The 18,901-nt window shown below is 66.7% G+C and overlaps 2 protein-coding genes across 5 annotated transcripts in view; one reads left to right on the forward strand and one right to left on the reverse strand.

Moving 5' to 3' along the window:
- Window positions 1-5,058, forward strand: part of OPCML (opioid binding protein/cell adhesion molecule like) — a 372,466-nt gene extending 367,408 nt beyond the window's left edge. For both annotated transcript variants that reach the window (XM_067309996.1, XM_067309995.1), the window contains one exon: window positions 4,952-5,058. In XM_067309996.1, the coding sequence (XP_067166097.1) occupies window positions 4,952-5,052 (101 nt within the window). In that variant the 3' untranslated portion in view covers window positions 5,053-5,058. The remainder of the gene's footprint in view (window positions 1-4,951) is intronic.
- Window positions 5,059-15,282: 10,224 nt separating this feature from the next.
- Window positions 15,283-18,901, reverse strand: part of LOC106485208 (protein CEPU-1) — a 364,330-nt gene continuing 360,711 nt past the window's right edge. For 2 of the 3 annotated variants that reach the window (XM_067309993.1, XM_067309992.1), the window contains 2 exons: window positions 18,456-18,488; window positions 15,283-16,825 (listed from right to left, as the gene is read on the reverse strand). In XM_067309993.1, the coding sequence (XP_067166094.1) occupies window positions 16,725-16,825; window positions 18,456-18,488 (134 nt within the window). In that variant the 3' untranslated portion in view covers window positions 15,283-16,724. The remainder of the gene's footprint in view (window positions 16,826-18,455; window positions 18,489-18,901) is intronic. The other variant, XM_067309994.1, reaches the window with a different exon arrangement.

Below are 18,901 nucleotides of genomic sequence, written 5' to 3' on the forward strand. Positions count from 1 at the left end.
CACCGCTCTCCACGTGCCAAAAACTAACTCCCGCACGGCCACGCCGCAGCTCCGGCCACGCGGATGAGGCCCCGCCGCTACGGCCTCCGGCATCCCCTCCGAAATCGTCGCGTCCGTCTTCGCCCTGCCGGCCGAAAGAGCCTCCGCGGACCGAGGGTCCCTCCCCCGCGCCTCCGGACGCCGGGCCCGCTGCCGCGCACACCCTCTCCGTGGCACTGGCACCTAGGAAAAAGGGAAAAAAAACACACTCTCACACAGGATCCATCTCCAGCCATCCACAAAACCGACCCCCCGACCCCCTCCCTCGCCCCCTCCCATCCCACGCCGTCCCCCAGATCCCTTCCTCCCCGACACGGCCGTCTCCCTCCCCACGGCCACCCTGTATCGCCCCGCGCCAAACACGGCTCTTCCCGCCGCCCTGGCCGTCCCTGTGCTTTCACACCCCTGCTCTTTCCTACCCTGGTGAGCGTGCCCGGCCACCCCCGCGCGATCCCCTGACCCTCTCCTCGCCCTCCGCCTCCCGGCCCGCGGCAAGACCGCTCCCGCTCGGACGCCGCTCTCAGAGCAAACAAACACCCCACAGACCTACTTACTTACTGATCCACTTCCCTACCAACTGCCACACAGACTGATCTACAAGCAAACTAACCAACCGACTTCCTACCAAAGAAGTTCCTCACTCGCTTGCTCACTCTCTCACTCATTCACACTGCCCTGACTCCCTTCCTTCCCCGCTAAGAAACAACCTGCCCTCAAACTTCCACGCTACACCGCTAACCAACCCGAGGCCCGCGACACAAAGCCCCATGGAAGCGACGCCGCACCCTACACCGCTCACCAGACCGCTCCCGGCACACGGCCTAGACCGCATCGTACGCTCCCCCGCCCCCCAGCCAACACCACATACACCTAGCACTGCATAGGCAGGCACCCCCTCTCCAACCTTCCTGCCGCTACCCCGCCCCATAGCACAGCCCTGCGCGAGCCCCCCCCATCGCCCAACCCAGCACCTTCCACAAAACAACACATCGCATCTCTCCTCACAAACCACCAAAAAAAAGACAGCGCTGCCAACATTCCACCCCACGCAGAGGCCACCTCTTCCTTCCCAGCACGGCCCCGACCCGACGCTCCACGCACCCTGGCCCCAGGGCCCCCTCTACCCCTGAGCGCCCCCATACCCACCCCCGTGCCGTCCTCCCCGCGCCCCTCCGCCGCGCCCCGCCGCCCCCTGCGGACCCTCGTACGCTCCGCCGCGACCCCTGCCCCTCAAAGCACGCTCCCTCCTCACAGCCCTGCCTCGTCGCTGCCTCCTCCTCCCTTGCACAAGCACCAGGTACTACCTCACACTATCCTACCCCCCCCCCCAAGTCCCTCCCTTCTCCAGCACAACATGCCTTCTCCTCCACCCCGCTTGCCAAAAAACCCTGCGTCTACCCGGACAACCTCCCTACCCCCTGCACCCCAGAAACAGCTGAACCCCCTCCTGCCCTGTACGCTCCGACCCCCCCGCACCCAAGATACAAACAAGGCCCTCCACCCTTCAACCTCAAACAAACACCAGTCCCGACACTGCACCCTACAGCATGCTGCACAAAGCGCAAGGCCTCCTTCCCGCCCAGATGCTCTCCAGCAAAGCTACGCTCCCCCCCTCCGCAGCCCTGCTCTGCTGACACCCCCCCCCCCCCGAGAACATTGCACACAACACTATCCAAGGGCTCCGACCCCACACAACCCCTCAGCCTCTCCACACAGCCCCTTCCACGCTTCCCTGCACCCATGCAAAAACCCTCCACGCCGGCTCCCTCTGGCCCCCCACACCACATCACCCCCTGCCAACACAGCCTCTACCCAAAGCCAACTCCACTCCGATCCACTCCGCTCCGCTCCGCTCCTCTCCTCTCCTCTCCTCTCCTCTCCTCTCCTCTCCTCTCCTCTCCTCTCCTCTCCTCTCCTCTCCTCTCCCACACTTCTTAGGCACAACATGCATAACAACCACCACAACCTGCTCCTCTCCACGCTAAACCTTCCCACCCGGCCACCTCTCCTCTGCCGAGTAAGGCTCCCGTCCCACCATCGCGCACACGCCCCTTCCCAGGACTCCAACAGGAGCCTCCCTGTACAACTGACAATACCACCTGACCCAGAGCCTGCAGGACACTCCTGACAACAAGATGCTCCACAGACCCTACAGCACAGACAAATACCCCACACCTCACGTCTCTGAGCCGCACGGCGGGCGGTCTCCCCTACGCTGAACGGCTACCGGCCCCCCCCCCGACGCCCTCCCGGCACGCGTCCCTCCCGGCCGACTCCCGGGCACGGCGCGGCGGCCTACCTGCTCTGCGCCGAGTCCCGCGGCTCCACGCGACAGCCTCCCGGCTCTCCTTCCTGACAACTCCGACGGCAAGGGCCTTCACGCACGCGTCCAAAGCGCCGCTCTACAAGCTGGTCTGGCTCCGTAGCTCAACTCTTCTTTCCACGCTCCCAGATACCCTCCCTCCCGCAACGCACAGCATTCCTCAGTCACACCAAAGCCCTTCAGCTCCGACGCTTCCCAAGTCCGGCAAGACGCTCCTTCGTGCATCGTCCGCACGTAGAACTCTTCCCCTGCTCGCGGGACTCCTGCCCGGCTCCGACAACGCGGCTCCTCCTGCACACGGTTCTCTCCCCCACGCAGCTTCCGGCACCTGACGCAAACAAAGGCGCCCATGTCACCGCACACCGCTTCTGCCCCAAAACACGCCCGCGGCCTTTCCCGCAACCGGCACCCCTCCCTGCCCTGGCGGCCTCCGGGCCCCGTCCCCTGCAAAGTCTCCCGCTGACGCGCTCCCTCCCGCTTTGGGGACCGGACTGCCCGGTCCCTCCGCCCCTGCGGCCCCTCCTGACACCCCCCCCCCCCACACACAGCTCTGACACCCCTCCTTGCCCACTGGACAAAGCAAAAAGACAATCCCGACCGTCCCCCCGCCAACACGCACCCCTTACCTGACCTCCAAGTACAATGCACACGACAAGCACAGATCACATCTCACCGCACAGCCAGCATCCTCTCCGGCACATCTCCGCTCCAAAGGCGCCAGGCGGCTGCCGCCGCCTCCGATCTCTCCTGCGCCTCCGATGCTGGACGCCCCAGCCATCCAGAATGCACAGCCATGCTGAAATCCCACACCACCCAGACAGAAACAGCCACCCCGCACCCCCCCCCCCTTAGTCCTGCTCTCTCCCCGCCCTGGTACCCAGCCTGTTCCACAGCCCGCTCCCCTCCCACCAAAATGGGAGCCTTCCCCTGTGCCCGCGCCCGAGAAGCCGCAGCACTGCCCTGTGAGAGTGCCTTGTGCCCACAACCCCAGAGACAGCAGCCATAACACCACCTTCCCTGAAAACTCCAGCAATTACACCATCCCAGAGGGCAACGCTGTGGGCCCGCCTTCCATCTCCATCCCCTCTCCTCCCGGCAGTCACCCCCCTCTACCCAGAAGGACCTAAGACCCCCGATGCAACCTGCCGCCCGCTGCCGAACCGCGTCCGGCACCGGCCCGAGCCGCCTCGCCTCCGCCGGCGCCCCCGACGTCTCCGCCCGGCCCGAACGCCCCCCCCCCCGGACGGACGGCTCGGAGGTCCCGCGCGCAGTCGATTCGCTCCCCGCTAGCACGGTTCGCCCCATCACGCTGACGGTTCTCCGAACCGGACGCCTCCCCCAGCGCCCTGCCTGACAACTACCCCCAATGACAGCAAACAGGCAACACCGCAACCCTCCTCCAAAGTGCAGCAACCCCAACAAACTTACTAACCTAAATAGCGCCGACCAGCCTCCCCGTGGCACGCGACCGCTCCTGACGCTGCCCTGCCCCGCTTATGCTCCCTAATGGCGATGCCCCCCCTCTGCCAGGCCTCGCCTGCGCAGCCTCCCTCAGCCTCTACGCAGCAAAGCCGCACCTAACCCTGCATCTCCCCCACGCACACCCGCCACTACTGCCACAGATGCCAGGCCCCCCCGGCCTCACCCAGAAAGCTGACCATCATCGCACACTCCCACACCGAGAGGACACGTCTGCAGGGAGCCCGCCAGGCCCGGTCCGGCCGGCCTCTGCCTGTGACTAGCCCCCGCCGGGAACGACCCTGCGGCGTGACACGCACGGCCCTTCGCCCCGACCACGCGTCCATCTGCCGCCTCCCGCTCCAAACGCTCCACGCTCCAGACATTCTGCTGGCTGCATACTGCCCACGGGACAACTACCAGGCCCCTCACCGACACGCCCGAGCCTGCCTCCGCGCCCTGGCGAGCCGCTCCCGCCCCCTAACCCTGCGCCCGCTTCTACCAGCCAGACCCCGGTCCTCTGCCACGGCCCACGTGACAAAGTCCTCCCTGGGCAGCACGGATGCCCACGCTGGCCCCGAATCCTGCCCCTCTCCTCTGGTACACAGCACACAGCAACACTTACTTAGCGCACACATGCTACTCCAAACCTCCTTCGCCCGCCCTCCCGACGCTCCCTGCCGCCCGCTGGCCCTGACCGTGCTCCCCGAAGCCCCGAACCGACGCTCCCCACACCTACTGTGGCCCGCCGCGGCCTCGCCGGGCTCTAGACTCTCCCCGCGGCACCGTCTCCCTCTCCCGCTACCAAAAGCTCTCCGCTCCCCGGAGGACCCGGCCTCCGGGCTGGCCGGACGCCTGCGGCCGCAAAGCTTAGCGCGACGCTTCCCCAAAACACCCCGACGCGACTCTCCAGGCAAATCCCTTAAAATCCCCCCTGCCGAGCCCTCGCACTGAGACCGGTAGACCTCCCGACGGCCCGCCCCGGCCTGGCCTCTCCCACGCCCGCCCCAGGGACGCCAGGCAGAAAGGGACGGGGATCCTATGCCACAGCAGACAGACAGCCCCGCTCGCGACAGCCCTTTACCTTTGCCGCCGCCAGCTCCTCCTCACCTTCTTCTCTCCTCCCGGCAGGGCCCGGAGCGGTGCACGACGGTGGCAACGCCGCGTCCCGGGCGGCGGCCCGCCTCTGGCTCTGGGGAGCCCTCCTCGCTCACCTCCTCCTCAACTTTTGATAAGAAAGCCGAGGGGCCTCGGAGGCGACGCCGCGCCTCCCCTCCGCCGCGGACTCGGCCTCCCGCGCTGCCGGCCGCCGACCCCGTGGACTTCCGGGAGGGCGCCGCCCGGACCGGGACGGGGGCCCGCGCCCTCCGGGGACCCGGCGCCGCGGCCGCCTCGCCCGACGCGCTCTCGCCCCGCCCTCCCGGGACGCGCGGGCCCCGGCCGGGGCGCGTCCGCCACCCGCCCCGGAGGACTCTTCTCCGTCAGACACGTGACGCACGATGCAATCGGCGATGACTCCGAGCGCCCTCTTGTCTCGCCGTCTCCCAGCGCCGCCGTCCTTCTCGCCGCTCGCCACGCCGCGTGGACCCCGTCGCGTGCCACCGGACCGTCCCTCGCCCTGCTCGCCTGCCCGCACGCCGACTACAATGTTTCAAGGACTCACCTGCCTCCTCCCAGGTGCAGCCCCCATCCTGCTTCAGCACCGCAACAGCCACAGACAGCATCCCACAAGGACACCCTCCACCCGGGCCCCCGAGCGGGCGCCGGTCCCTCCCCGCCACGGACCCCGGGCCTCTTCGCCGCGCCCGGGCACGCACGGCCGCCGGCCCTTCTGCCGCGCGGGCCGACCGCGGCCGCCCGCACGGACGCGGCCCCGGAGGCGTCCCTCGGGCGCCCTGTCGAGCCCAGCCCTCGAACCCAGACGCCCGCAAAAAGGCCGCAGCTTCCACGGCAATGTCTCCTCCGTGCTGCATATAGCTCACGCGCAGCACTCGGCTCCGCCGAGCCGCCTTTCCGACCGCCCGGCTCCTTCCCCGACAACTCTTCACCCGCCCACGCCTGCCCGCCTCAATCCCTCCTTCTCCGACCGGCTGGCCCCCGAGATCCTGACGCCGAGTTGCAGACCGGCCCCAAAAGGGCGCCGCGGGCCCCGGCTCGGCTCCCGCACCCGTCCCGCCCCTGCCCGGCCGGAACACCGCGGTTGGCGGCTGCCCCCGCCTCCCCTACTTTTCCTCACCTCAGGCCCCCTAGGGATGCGCACCCCTGCCTCCGCACGGGGCTGTCTGCTCCGCCCACCCCCCCCCCGAGCCGGGACGCTCCGGGCAGCGAGGAGATTCCGTGGCCAACCCTGACCTGACTATCATCTTGACTGCGCCGCAACCAGAACCCAAAGGAAGCACAAAACTCAACAGGAAAAGCCCACGCGACCCCGCTACGCCACTTCACGGTCTCTGACGCTCGCACCACAGCCCCTCTACGGGCCGCTTTTCTGAATGCGCCCGGGAGGCTGCCGGCCCGCAGAGGCCGCCTTCCCCTGCGTTTCCAACGGCACGGCTCCTTTCCGCCCCTCCCTACACGCCCGGGACTGCAAACACCAAAGGGGACGGGCCCAAAGTCTACGCCATCCTCCGCCGAGGGTCTTCAGGAGCCCCTTTCCCCTCCTGCCGACCCGGGGCGGCGGTCGCCCGCGAAGCCTCCCCGCGTCCGCCCGGACCCGCGGCTTCGCGCCCCGGACGTTCGGCGCCCATCTCTGGCCGCCGAGAACGCCCGAATCCCACGCCGGCCCTTCCCGCCGCTCCGCGGCCGGACGCGAAATCGTCCGGCCGGAGGGCCGGGCCGGGCCCCCTCCCCGCTCCAAAACGCTCCTCCGATGGCAACCCAGGCCCTACAACAGACACGCTTACTTAATGGCACCGTGACGCAGCTGCAAAGCACACGGAGGCGCCCCTCCGCCAGCCCGCACCACGTAACGACAGCGATCCCACGCCTAGCCCTTTGCCCGCCCCACCCGGCTCCAAACCGAGAAGGGCTCCCAAACGATGCCTGTGCGCACGCTTTCCTCTCGGAGCGAACTGGGCCCCTTCGAAAACATCACGCCGCCCGCTCCAAACACCGTGGCAGAAAGCCAAGACGCACGCGAGCGCCCTCGCAGCGAGCAAACAAACAAACCCGGGACGGGGACGGACCCCGCGGGCCGGGCCGGCGCCCTCTCCCCGGCGCCGCTGTCGGCACGACGCCCCGGGCCCCCGCCGGCCCGAGAGGGGGAGGCCGACGGCGTGCGCCGCCCTCCCTTCTCCAAAATGGCACCATCTACAAAAATACACCGTGCGCTTCCCCTGCCTGGCAACTCCACGAGGCGACGCCGACCTCGGCCCGCCTCGGTCCGAGACGGACGGCACGAGGACGACCGGAACGCCTCGCCCGGGCCGGCGCCGGGCGTTCCCAAAACGCTTCTGCTGCAATGACAACTGAGATGCCGACCCCAAGGAAAACAAAGGAGTCACCTTCCCCCCCCCCCCCCCACATTACCTAACCACCTTATCTCCCACCTCAGAGGAACCGTGCGGGATATCACACCCACCTGACGTCACGCCTGCCCTCCGCGGAGGACCGCGGCCTTCCCGCGACCCTCTTTGGCCCAAACTCTCTGGACGCGCCCTTTGCACCGACCGGTCCTCCTCAGAAGACTCCGACACCGCATCCCACATGCCACACATCTCTCCCTGACGGTGTCTCCACGGACATTCCCCCGGCCCGTAGGCACGGCCGCAACAACTGCACGTCCCCCGCCCTGCAGGGTGCGTGACCCCCCCCGACATTCTCCCCCCATCCCTAAGGCTCCCCCGGCAGGTACCCCGAGGCGATGCCGGGCGTCCGCGCGTCCAAAAGCCCGGCAGGCCGCCCTGCTCCGCCGGAGGCGGCCGCCCCCTTGCCCGCTCGTGACCGGCCCCCCCGCCCCCCCACGCTCCTGGCCAATGCCTCCATTTGGGCACAGCCCTACTCCGCTCCCTTTGCTCCGAACGCTTCTCCGGTGCAATATTTCGGTCAGTCCCAAGGAAGGAACATCGCAGTAGCCACAGGCAGCCTCGGCAAAAGGCGGCGGCATATTAAACAAAAGCAGCTATGACACGCAGGGCCCGCGACACCGTCCCGCTCCCACAGAAACGGTACCCGGTCTCCCCACGCCGCGCTGCCGCTCCCTCGCGGGCGTCGGCGACGTTCGGCCCGCCCGACGAGCCCCGGCCGCGGCGCGACGGAGGGGCGCCGGCGCGCCGAGACCGGCGGGACGCCGGCCGCGGGCCCCGTCTCGGCGGTGCCGCGTCTCGGCGCTTCCCGCCTCGCTCGGCTTCCCCGGGTCGGTCCGGTTCCCTTCCTTGTCCTCCTCCCACGGGATGGCACTCACCTCTCCTGTGCCAGGTAAAGCACGACGGTGAGGAACGTGCCGGACCTGGGGAGCCGTGGCCCGTCCGCGGCACCCTCCTTCGCTCGGCCGGGGCTCGACCGCCTCGCGCCCGGCGGGAGCCCCGGGCTCGCGTCTCGCCGGCCGGGCTCCCGCCCCGCGCCGGCCCCCTCCGCGACGACCGCTTCCCACGCGCGTCGACGACGAGCGCGACGGAAAGGCCGCGCTCGGGTCGCCGACGGCTCTCTCCGGCCTTTCTCCTCTCGCGCCGGCCCCCCGCGGACGGGGTCGCGTCGGCGTCGTCCTTCGGTACGGCGACGAGGTCCGCTCTCGAGTTCCCGTCGATAATTGTATTAAAAAGGTGAATATACTACCTGAGATTTGTGCATGTTACATTGTAGTTGTAACCTTTTCTAATTCGACAAGAATAAGAGATGGTTGTGATTGTGCAGTGTATCAATAAAGTTTGACAAACTTTGTACCTTCGGGGCTTTCCTTCGTTCGGCGCGCTCGCCTCGGGCTACGGAAAACTCTCCTTGCCGAGGAAACGCCGCCCCGACGGCCTCTAGCAGGCTTCCCCCCCCCCCCCCCAACACACACACACACGCCACGACCCCACGTTCCCAAGCAAGCGGCCCACCAGGGCCGCCCATCTCATCGAGACACGACTCCTCTTCGCGGGACGCCTTTGGGCCCCTCGGCACCCCGGCGGACCTCTCTTCGGGCCGCCGCCATCGCCTCACACACCCAAATGCTGGCACGCGCCCTACCTGTGTGGCTCCGGGAGCCTCCCCCTGTGTCGAGCGGCTCTTCCCGAGAGCCTCCTGCCGGACCCAATGCCGCTCTGGCGACGCTTCCCACGCGCCTCGCTCGGGCAGACCGCCCGCCTTCGCCAGTTCCCAGCCCGTCCTCGCCGTGCGCTAGTCCCGCGAGCGCTCCTCATCCCGGCGGCAATCCCCCCGACGGCGCCGGCCCGGGCCCCTGCCGAGCCGCGGCCCTTCCCTCGATGCCCCCTCGTCCCGCGGAGCCCTCTTCCGCCTCGCCTCCCTCCTCGCCGCCTAGCCCGCGGCCTTCGCTCCGTCCCCCGGCACGCACAGGCACGTACCTATTGGCAGAGCCTCTGCAGTGTACCGAACATCCTCCTCCATCGCTCTCGCCCGCATTCAGCGAGAGACACGTCAGCCCGTTCCTCTTTCTTTCCGGGGCAGACGGTGCGGTCCTCCCCTGTGCTTACTTAATGGTCTTCTTCAAAAAGCCACACTCCTCAGACAAAAACAAACAAACAAACAAAATCCTACCCACCACCCCAACGCAGACATGCGCACCTTCCTTCAGAGAGGAAACTTGATCAAAGCCTGGATTTCTCCTAGCAAGATCCACCCACACCACACAAGAAGAGGGGAGGAAAAAAAAAAAAACAGCACTGACCCAGAGCGGCACCAAGCCACGCTGCTTTCCTAACAGAGCACCGGCCTCCCAGTGAGCGAGGAGGGAGGGGCCCCGAAGCTTCCTGGCCACCACCACGCGGGAACGGCCCACGGCACACCACCCTTCCTGAGCTCTGACACATACACAAACAAACCGGTCCATACGGAACAAGGGCCTGAAAACGCCAATCTCGTCGCCCGAGGAAAAGGCCCGCACGGCAACGGCCCCCCCCTCGCCCGCCTGGCACCCGGCACGGGCGCGCCTACCCGCGCCGCTTCCTTCTCACGACCGTGGCCCGAGAAGCTGAGGCAGGAAAAGCTTTGCCATCTCTCTCTCTCCAGAGACAGCAGTGGAAAGGGACACCCTTCTAAAAAAAGGCTATCCATCCTTTCCCTGGGGAAAAGCCACCTGCCAGCAGAATACCCGCTCTGCCCTGCTTTCAAAACATGCTACAGCCTCCTCAAGCGCTTGGCGATTTGGATGTGCTACAGGACCCCCCCCCACCTACCTCAATGGCAAGCCCGGCGAGAGCACCTTGCACCGAAGGCTGGTATCTACCACACCCTACATCTAGCCTGGCAAACCGTGCCAAGGCCAGGCAGCGCTCCACGCACGGGGATCCGGGTGTCCGGACAGCGCCACGGACAGCACGGCGGTGCCTCGCGCCCGCTCGGCACCCCCTTCTCCCCCGAGCGACCCGTGGGGGGGGCTACCGCCAGGCCCGCCCCACAAAACACCCGCCCCACACACACTTCTCCCCAAAGAGCAGGCTCCAAAACTGACCGAGAGCCCTGAAAAGCACCTACTGCCTTGCCGGGCACCTCTCCCAAACGCCTCCGGCGGTTCGACACCCGCCCTAGCAAAGCCTTTACGCAGAAATGGCCAAAGAGCGCAAACCTAGCGGCACCTACTCAGGCCGAGTCCTCTGGAAAACGTCCCCTTCCCCACATGCAGCACGTATCTCCCCATCGCCCGCACGGCACGAGGGCAGGTTAGTCCCCCCCTCGACATGCACGAGACGGCCCTTCAGGGCCACCCAGGCGCTCCCCGTCTCGCCCCGCGCTCCGCGCCTGGCGGACGCGAGATCTCAATTATCAAACGAGAAGGCAGGCAACAAGAAAAGACTCACGCATTACCGAGGAGCATTCCTGAGCATCACACTTAATACCTCTACATTCCCTGGGTTGAGCCAAATGATGCCTCATCGGCCCCCTCGCTCCCTTGCAAAAGAACATCATGCGCCGCCTCCGTCGGCGTGCGCCTCTTCTCAGGGCCGCGAGGCCTCCGTGCCCCATCTCCACCGAGGAAGCTCTGCCCGTGCCTCTCGGCTGAGATCCGACCCGACTGCTCTCTCTATTAGAGCGCTAGAGTGGCCCTAACAGAGTGACGGCCCTGGAAGGGGGCTCTCAGGATAGCAAAGCCAGCGAGGGCGCGCGGGGCGCTCTCAACTCCGCCGCCGGTGGCCTCGCTGGGCCTCGGCGTCGCTCACAAGGCAGGCGCGGCAGGGGGGAGCGGGACTCGCCCTCTGACGGGTTCCCCGGCAAGTCGCCGTGGGATCTACGTGCTTACCAGCCGCAGCCCGCGACCCTGCTGACCCGGATGCACGGGGCAGATGTGCCGCTAGGAGTCTTCACTGACATTTCCTAGGGGGAAACACCTGGCCAAAATCAGACGAGAGCCCTGCCGAGACATCGATGCCCCCTACGCAAAGGGTCCTCTTTCCCTGCCTTAATCCCACCTGCGCTACGACCGGCAAGAGCAAAAAGAGAGTAGGACAAAGATCCCCAGGCCCGTGCCGAAGCAGACCCGCCGGGATCGCGCGCGTCTCCGGTCGGCGACGGCCACGGCGCCGGGCCCTTCCGCTGACCTACGGCCGAGGCCCGGAGCTCGACGCCGAGGCGGCGAGGGCGTTTTCGGGCGCTCACATCCCTTTCCTACTCTGCCGCCTCTTAAATAAAGAACTGCATAAATGCATCCATATGCCAGCCTCTTCCTACCTGTGTTCCTCACTAGTTCTCTAACACTGGCATCCGAGCCCCCCCTCACCCCCTCCGACCAGGACACCAGAGCGCGGGCAGAGGTTCTGACACAAATTCCAGCCAAAGGGGAAGACCCCCCTGGCCCCTCCGTTCCCACCCCGACGCCACGACCCCTGGCCTTCCGGCCCGCTGGGCTCGTGGGGCCCATCTCCTCTGCTTCCTCTGTCACCTGCATCCCTCCACACCTGAGCGCTGATACACACACACAAAAACAGCTCCTGCCCCTGGAAACTCCAGCACCCCCAGGGAAAGGCATGGACACGCATCTGCCGGCAACAGCAAAACCGGCCGCAACAGTCTCTCAAAAACCAAGCGCTGCCACACGGAGCGACACAATCGTGTACCTGCAGGGCCGGGCTTTCTGCTCGCCTTGCCCTCTCCCCGTACAGCATCGTGAGCGGGGCGGCAGGTAGCCTCCGGTTCGCGGCGAGCCCATCTGCCGGCCCTGCCTGCACTTTCCTCTTTTTTCCTAATTAGGGCCCAACACACCAAGGACAGGGTGCGCAACAGCAGGGGCAGGGTGCTCCCGCCTGCAGCAACTGTGGGGCTAAAGCCCAGGGATCGTGAGAGCTCCCGCAAGGAAGGCGGCCCCTCGAGCAGAAGCCGGCGCTGCTTCCGACCACATCCAGGCCCTCAATCCAAAAGCAGGGTGGCGAGGCCCTGGCCGCTCCCCTCATCCCCTGCCCCGCGCCCGACACCGTGCGTGGAGCCGTTGGGGCTGGGCTGCTCGGCGCGCCCGTCCCGGGGACGGCACGCGCTCCCCCCCACGAGTGGCCCTGTGTAGAGCCCTTGACCACATCGCAACCCCTGGACTGCACGGCCCCCGGGCAGGGGAGCTGCTGCAAGCAGGACAGGGGTGAGCGCCGAGGGGTGCCGGGGCTCGGGACTCTGCACGGGGCACAGGATGGGACCGGAGCCACAGCCTCTTACCTTGGGAGCTCGTCTGCAGGGAACTGAGCAGCGCCGGTAAGCTTCGGGGCACCCTGGACGTGCCCGTGCCCCATCACATCTCTGCGTGCACCCAGGGGTCTCCAGGCTCCGGAACGTCTCGCTCCCCACACGCCGCGTGCGTGCTCGGCCCAGCGTCCCCCTTGGCTCATTCGCATCCCTCAGCCCCTGCCGCCGCGATCGGCTCGCTCCAGGCTAACCGAGTAAGTGAGCACCGGCACCAGGAAAGGCTTGGGGTCCCCGGGCCTACCTTCTCGCCCCAGTCCGGAGGGACGGTCCGGCCTCGAGCCCCTCTGCTCGGGCACATGGGGCCCAGGGCGGGCGCCCGGGAGGACGCTGCACCGCCACGGCCAGTCAGAAACCGCAGAAGTCACACGACAGGCTGGGGCACACGACAGGCAGCCCAAACTTGACAGCAGGGAGGCACGGCAGATCCAAGCGGGTCGCACGCTTTGCCCGCCCTCTCCGCTTTCACGAGGCTCCGCGCCGAGGCGTTTGGGGTCTCCTCGCTCATAGGTGCTCGCTGCCATAATGTATACTGGGGATCAGGGCCCCGGTGCAACCTTGCTCCCGGTGTGCCACGTGACACACGGGCCTCGCTCGGCCGTGGAGCCGATGCCATGGGACTGCTGCTTGGCCGGCGAGCCGGCAAACCCCCGTGCCCTTACGGGCACGTCACGAGCGGACCCGACCGAATCCACCCCATGCGACTTGGTAGCTACGTCCTACGTGCAACGGTCAGCAAGTAGTCCCAGCTGTCAAGAGCACCGCCCCGAGGCTCACGGCACCATCGCGACATACGGAAAGCGGACGCCGATGCGGACGGCGCCGCTCGGGCCGCCGCTCCCGCTGCTAGAGGGGGAGCGTGCGCCCCACCGGGAATTCCACCCGTTCCTTCGGCATTTCCCCCCCAGCTGTGCCTCAGCGAGCATCTCTCCCGCAGAGCATCCCCCAGACGGGCCCGCCCAAACGCTCCCGTCGCGGGGGGATCTCTCCCCGAGCGGGCGAGGCGCCCCGGCCCCCTCTCTCCCTCCCTCACCAAGTTCTACATAACAGCACAATCCGTTCCCGTGCCTTCCCTTTTCTCGCCCCATCCTAAGGCTGGGTGTTCTGGCCTACGACCCGCCGGGACGCGGAGTCCCACCCGCGGACGGACCGTAGCTACAGCTCGCGACGGTGCTCCGCCCGTCTCGATCGGCGCCTCCGAAACCGGGTCGCTTCCGCCAAAGCCCGGGGAGCGACCGCCCGCTCTCCGGATGGATGCCGAGCCCCGGAGGCAGCAATTTCTGCATAAATGCATCACACGGCCACAACACAAAAGAAACGCCGTTCGACCGCCACGGGCCGGGTTCTGCTCCTACTGACGCGCGCCCAAATCGGCCCAGGTGCCCGTGGGCGCCCGCTGGGCTTCGGTGGGCTGGCACCCGCGAGACCGAACCCAAAACACAGCTCTAAGGACAAAGCGCGAGCCTGCACTTGAGGAAGAAAGAGACCGCAGAAGCTCCTGCAAACCGGCGTAAAAAGGCATCGAGGGAGAAAAGCCCCGACCCGCCAACCGACCGAGCCGCGAGGCTTTGCCTCTGCCCTTATATCGGTGCTGGCCCGCAGCGCTTCTGCAGCTCGTGGCTTCGCACGGACGTACCGGGTTTCCTAAGCACCTACCTGATGCCGATGGGTCTTTTCCAGCCTTCTGCAGACCATCCCCGACCACAGCCACGGGTCGCCGTGCCCGAGCTCTTCGGCCGAGGCCCCGGCGCCGTGGGACGCGCCTCGGCGGCGGGGAGCGCGCGTGCCCGCCGACGCCCCGGACGATGCTTTGAGCTCTGCCCCGGAGCGGGCCGGGTCTTGCACGGAGCAGAGCGAAGAGAGGTGGCATCCGGGGCTCCCCGATGGAGCGCGCACGCCCGACGCCCGTCGACTCGCCGGAGGCCCCCGCGAGGCTCGCCGAGGCGCCGACCCTCGCCGGCGGCGGGGTCTCGCCGAGGCGGCGCTCCCGCCCTCCCGGCCCCTCTCCGTCCCCGCGGCCCTCGCGCCCCCGCTCCCCGCCGCCCTCCCCGAACTCACCTCCGGCGGGGCCCGCGGCAATGAGCACCACAAGCAGACGGAGCAGCCACATGGAACATTTGTTTTAATGGATAGGCAGAGAGAGCCCTCCCCTCGCCGCCCCGGCGAGCCGCGGGCGCCCAGGGCCGCCCGCCCCCCCGCCGCCGCGGAAAGCGCCTCCGCGCCGCTTCCGTCCGCAGAGAAGGGGAAAAAAAACGACCAAAAAAAAAGCCCGAACCCCCCAAACCAACGAAAGGAGAAATCCCCGCCGAAAGCAAAGGGAGCTCGCTTTTCCCGCGTCGGACGCGGCCGACGGCCGGCTCGCGGGGGACGGTCGGCGACCGATCGGTTCGCCTTCTTTTATATATATATACATATATATACACACACACACACACGCACACGCACGCACACATATACATATATATATATATAAAACTGAGCTATATAGATCTACGTCATTACCTCGGTTCCGTTTATTCCCGCTCGCGTCGCGTGAACGTCCCGAGCCCCACGGCCGAGGGGAACCGAGGGGGACGCTCGCGCCCCGGCCGCCCGGAGCCGGCGAGACGCCGCCGCGGCGCCGCTCCCTCCGTTCACCCGCCCGCGTCCGCGTCTCCGGCGCGCCGCCGAGCCCGGGGCGGGCGCGAGACGCCGCGCGGGCCTCCTTCGCGCGTTGCCCGAGAAACTCTGTCATCTCTTACAAGACCGATACACACCTAACTCCATATACAGCATGCAGTAATGGCAGCAAAAGGACCCTGCTGAGAACTGTGGCTACAACTCTAACGACAAAAAAATTTTTTTTATATATATATATATATGTATATTTATATATACTGTATATATATATCCCATAAAAAGAATAAGCATCGGCCTCCGGCTCGACACGCGGTGAGCGTCGCCCCGGCCCTCGGCGACGCGGGACGCGGACGGCGGGGCGGGCGCCTTCCGGTACCGCCGGCGGAGGAACCGTTCCGAGGGCCGCGTTTCCGACGGTCGCGTGGGTTCCGGCGGGCCTTCGCGCCCCCGCGCGCCGGGATCTCGAACGCCCGCGGACGGGCCGACGTCCCGCCTCGCGGGCGCCGGGCCGACGGGGGCGCCGGGCGACCGGGCCCGCCTCCGACGCTCCCGCGCCGCGCCGCTTCGCTCCGTTCCTTCCCCCGGTCTTGTTTTTTTTGCATTTTCGTTTTTTATGAACTAACAGTTCTAGGCTCGTATCAGAAAATATAATTAATAAAATCAAGAATGACTCAGAATCCCTTATTATTCACGATGTCCACGTCTAGTACAGTGAACGCATGGTTAACGACCGCTTCGCTTTCTTCCTTTGCCTTCGCATCCTCGCTGGAACTTTTTAAGATCTATCTATATATATATATATGCATAGCGGTGTGTATATATATATATATACACACATACGCATACATAAGTGTGTGTGTGTGTGTGTGTGTGTGTATATATATATATATATGTATGTTTGGGAACACAAATGGCGGCACGGTCCACAAAAAGACAGGGAAATATCATCAAAGAACGGAACCCGCGCATCCGAACGGAGAGGTCGCGCGCCGCGGCCGCCGCCGTCCTCCGCCGCGGCGGGACCGAGCGGGACGAGCCGGTCGAGCCGCCCGCCCGGCGGAGCGGGGCGAGCGGACGGAGGGCGCGGAAGCCGTTCGCCCGAACGGACCGACCGCTCCTCGGGACCCGCGCGCTCGCCCGTCGCGGAGCCAAAAAAAATGGGGAGGGCGCGAGGGAGGGGGCGAAAACGGGAAAGAAAAAGACTCAGTCACGTTGCATCTTCAGCAGGAAGCCTTGGATTTTGGTTCTCTCCAAATTCCCTTCTCTTCTCATTTTGGTGTGTTTTTTCCTCTTTCCCCCTCCCCCGGATTGCCTGGCCGGATACTCTCTCAATTCTTATGATTTTTTTCTGAAACAGTGAATACTTCTTCTTCTTCTTCTTCTTCTTCTTCTTCTTCTTCTTTCTTCGGGTGCTCGCTCGCTGCCGCTGCGGGTGCCGCCGCTACTGCGCAGGCCGGCGCTCGGGTCAAAACTTGAGGAGCAGGTGGGCGAGCGAGAGGGGCAGCAGCCACGCACCGCCGGCTCGCCGCCACGCGCCGTTGTTCCCGTCGTGCACTGCGCCGGGGCCTGCGGGAGGGAGCAGAGAGCGCGCCGCGTTAGCCACAAAGCAGCACCCGGGCACCGCCGTCCTCCCCCCCCGCCGCCACCACCCTCAAAGGCGCAGCGTGAGCCCGCCCCGTCCCATCCCGTGGGTGTGGATGACGACTCGGCGCGAGCTTTCGCCCGGGAAAATCCAGGCGGCCGGCCGCCGCCACGCTCCTGGGCGGCCGACCTGCCCGGTCCTCTGCTGCCCCTCGGCCTCGCGCGGGGACCCGGCGGCCCAGCGCTCCTCTAGGCGGGCGCCGGGGCTGCCTGAGGGCCATACCGTAGCCGCCCTGGCACCGGGAGCTATGCAAAAGACCCTACGCATCTACCCACACGTACGCCGCTTTGGGGCCCCGCTCCGCTCCCTGCTGGCGCCCTCTCCGGGCGACTCCCCGACCTAGCCGCTCTGCACAGAGAGGAGAGCCGGGGCCTCCTGCGCTGCCCCTTAGGGCCAATCCACCCCCCGGCCAAGGAAGAGAGCGAGAACAGAACTGCACTCCGAGCGATACGGCCCGCCCTAGGGAGGATGGCACGATGCACGAGGTCAGGAGAGGCACCCGGCTCCTCGGGGCGGGCGCTCCGCCCGAGCACGGCCAGCGAGGAGGGCGGATCGACCGACGCGTTCGAAACCCGGGCGCGGCCCCCCTCGCTCCACAACCCTGTCTGTGCCGGGAGGGCCATCAAGCCTTTAACTGCCGCCTCGGATCAGGCTTACGGCATGCTGACGCAACGATAAAAACTCTTCCCTCCGAGCCCCCGAGCGAGCTGCGCCCGAGGGCGGACACGGAGACAAGAATGGCTTTGGCTCCGAAGTATCTCCAAATCCCACCCCGAGTCTAGAGGTCATCCCGACGTCTCACCGCTAAATGCATTAAAACCCCAGCCAGATGCCTACAGATGCCTCTATCAAGATGACACCGGTCCCCACCGGGCCCGACCCATCGATCCCTCCATCGGATCGCACGGCCCGCGCCCGCCACCTCGGCCGCTAGTAACGCTGCTGAGAGGGCCGCCCGCTGCTCCGCCGCTACCGCGTCCCAGTATACAAGGATGGAGGCCGCACAAAAACCATGCCGGAGGAGGAAGGACCGCCCAGAAGACAGCTACTCAGCAACACGGGGAATGGGACCGCAAAGCCCTCCCGGTTTGCTTCCCAGAGGCAGGGAGCGGAGAGAAGCGGGCATGGAGAAGCACACGCACGACCAGGGCGCACGGAGGCAGGGAGGCCATGGCATGCAGAGGGCGAAGCCTGCAAAGAGGCAGCTACATCATGCTGCAGGAAAGGAGGCCGGGCCGCCGACGCCCGGGCACGAGGGCGGCTAAACCCCATGCAGCTAAGAAAGGCAGTGGCAGCGGCGCACCCGCGCCAAGAACTGCGGCCGAGCTGCGGGGAACCCCGCGGAGCGGTGCGGCGGGGAGCCTGGGGCTACGCGGCGCGGCGGGGCTCGGGGGACGCGGGGAGAGGCTGCGGGACGAGAGATCGCCGTCGCCCCTTGGCGGATCCCTCGGCTCGAGCCGCGGCGAGACGAGGCGGGGTGCCGGGGGGGCAGGGGACGGTGGGGAAAATGGAGCCGGGGGAGCGCTCGCGTTGCGGGGGCCACATATTACTGACCTTTCCAGGGTGTCAGAGCAGTAGTTGTCTCTTCTAAAAATTAAAGAACAAGTCACGGTTAAGGCAAAAGAGCAATGGAAAGCTCCAGCTCAAGACACTTCCGCTCCTCCTTCCCTCCAGGCGTGGCCAGCCGCCGGCCCGGTGCAAGGGGCACGCGCGCTAGCGCGGGGACCGGCACCCGCCTGAACGGGGCCTCGCTCTTTGGGGGCCACGTTCTCCCCATCCTCACCTTCGAGGAGGGAGAAGGGGTGCGAGCAGGCCGGCGGCTCGAAACCCACCCGGGACACCCGCGGAGTCGCCGCCCTGCTCGCGCGAGGGGCCTCGCCGCCCCCCCGCTAAACACCACAACCGAGGGCTCTTCTAAAACACACCCAGAAGAGTGATGTGGTTCCAGGGCCCTCGATCCAACTAAAGGGAGGCTCAAATTAGCCACTGAACGCACAGGA

Source organism: Apteryx mantelli, chromosome 23 (genome assembly GCF_036417845.1).
Source record: "Apteryx mantelli isolate bAptMan1 chromosome 23, bAptMan1.hap1, whole genome shotgun sequence".
NCBI lineage: Eukaryota > Metazoa > Chordata > Aves > Apterygiformes > Apterygidae > Apteryx > Apteryx mantelli.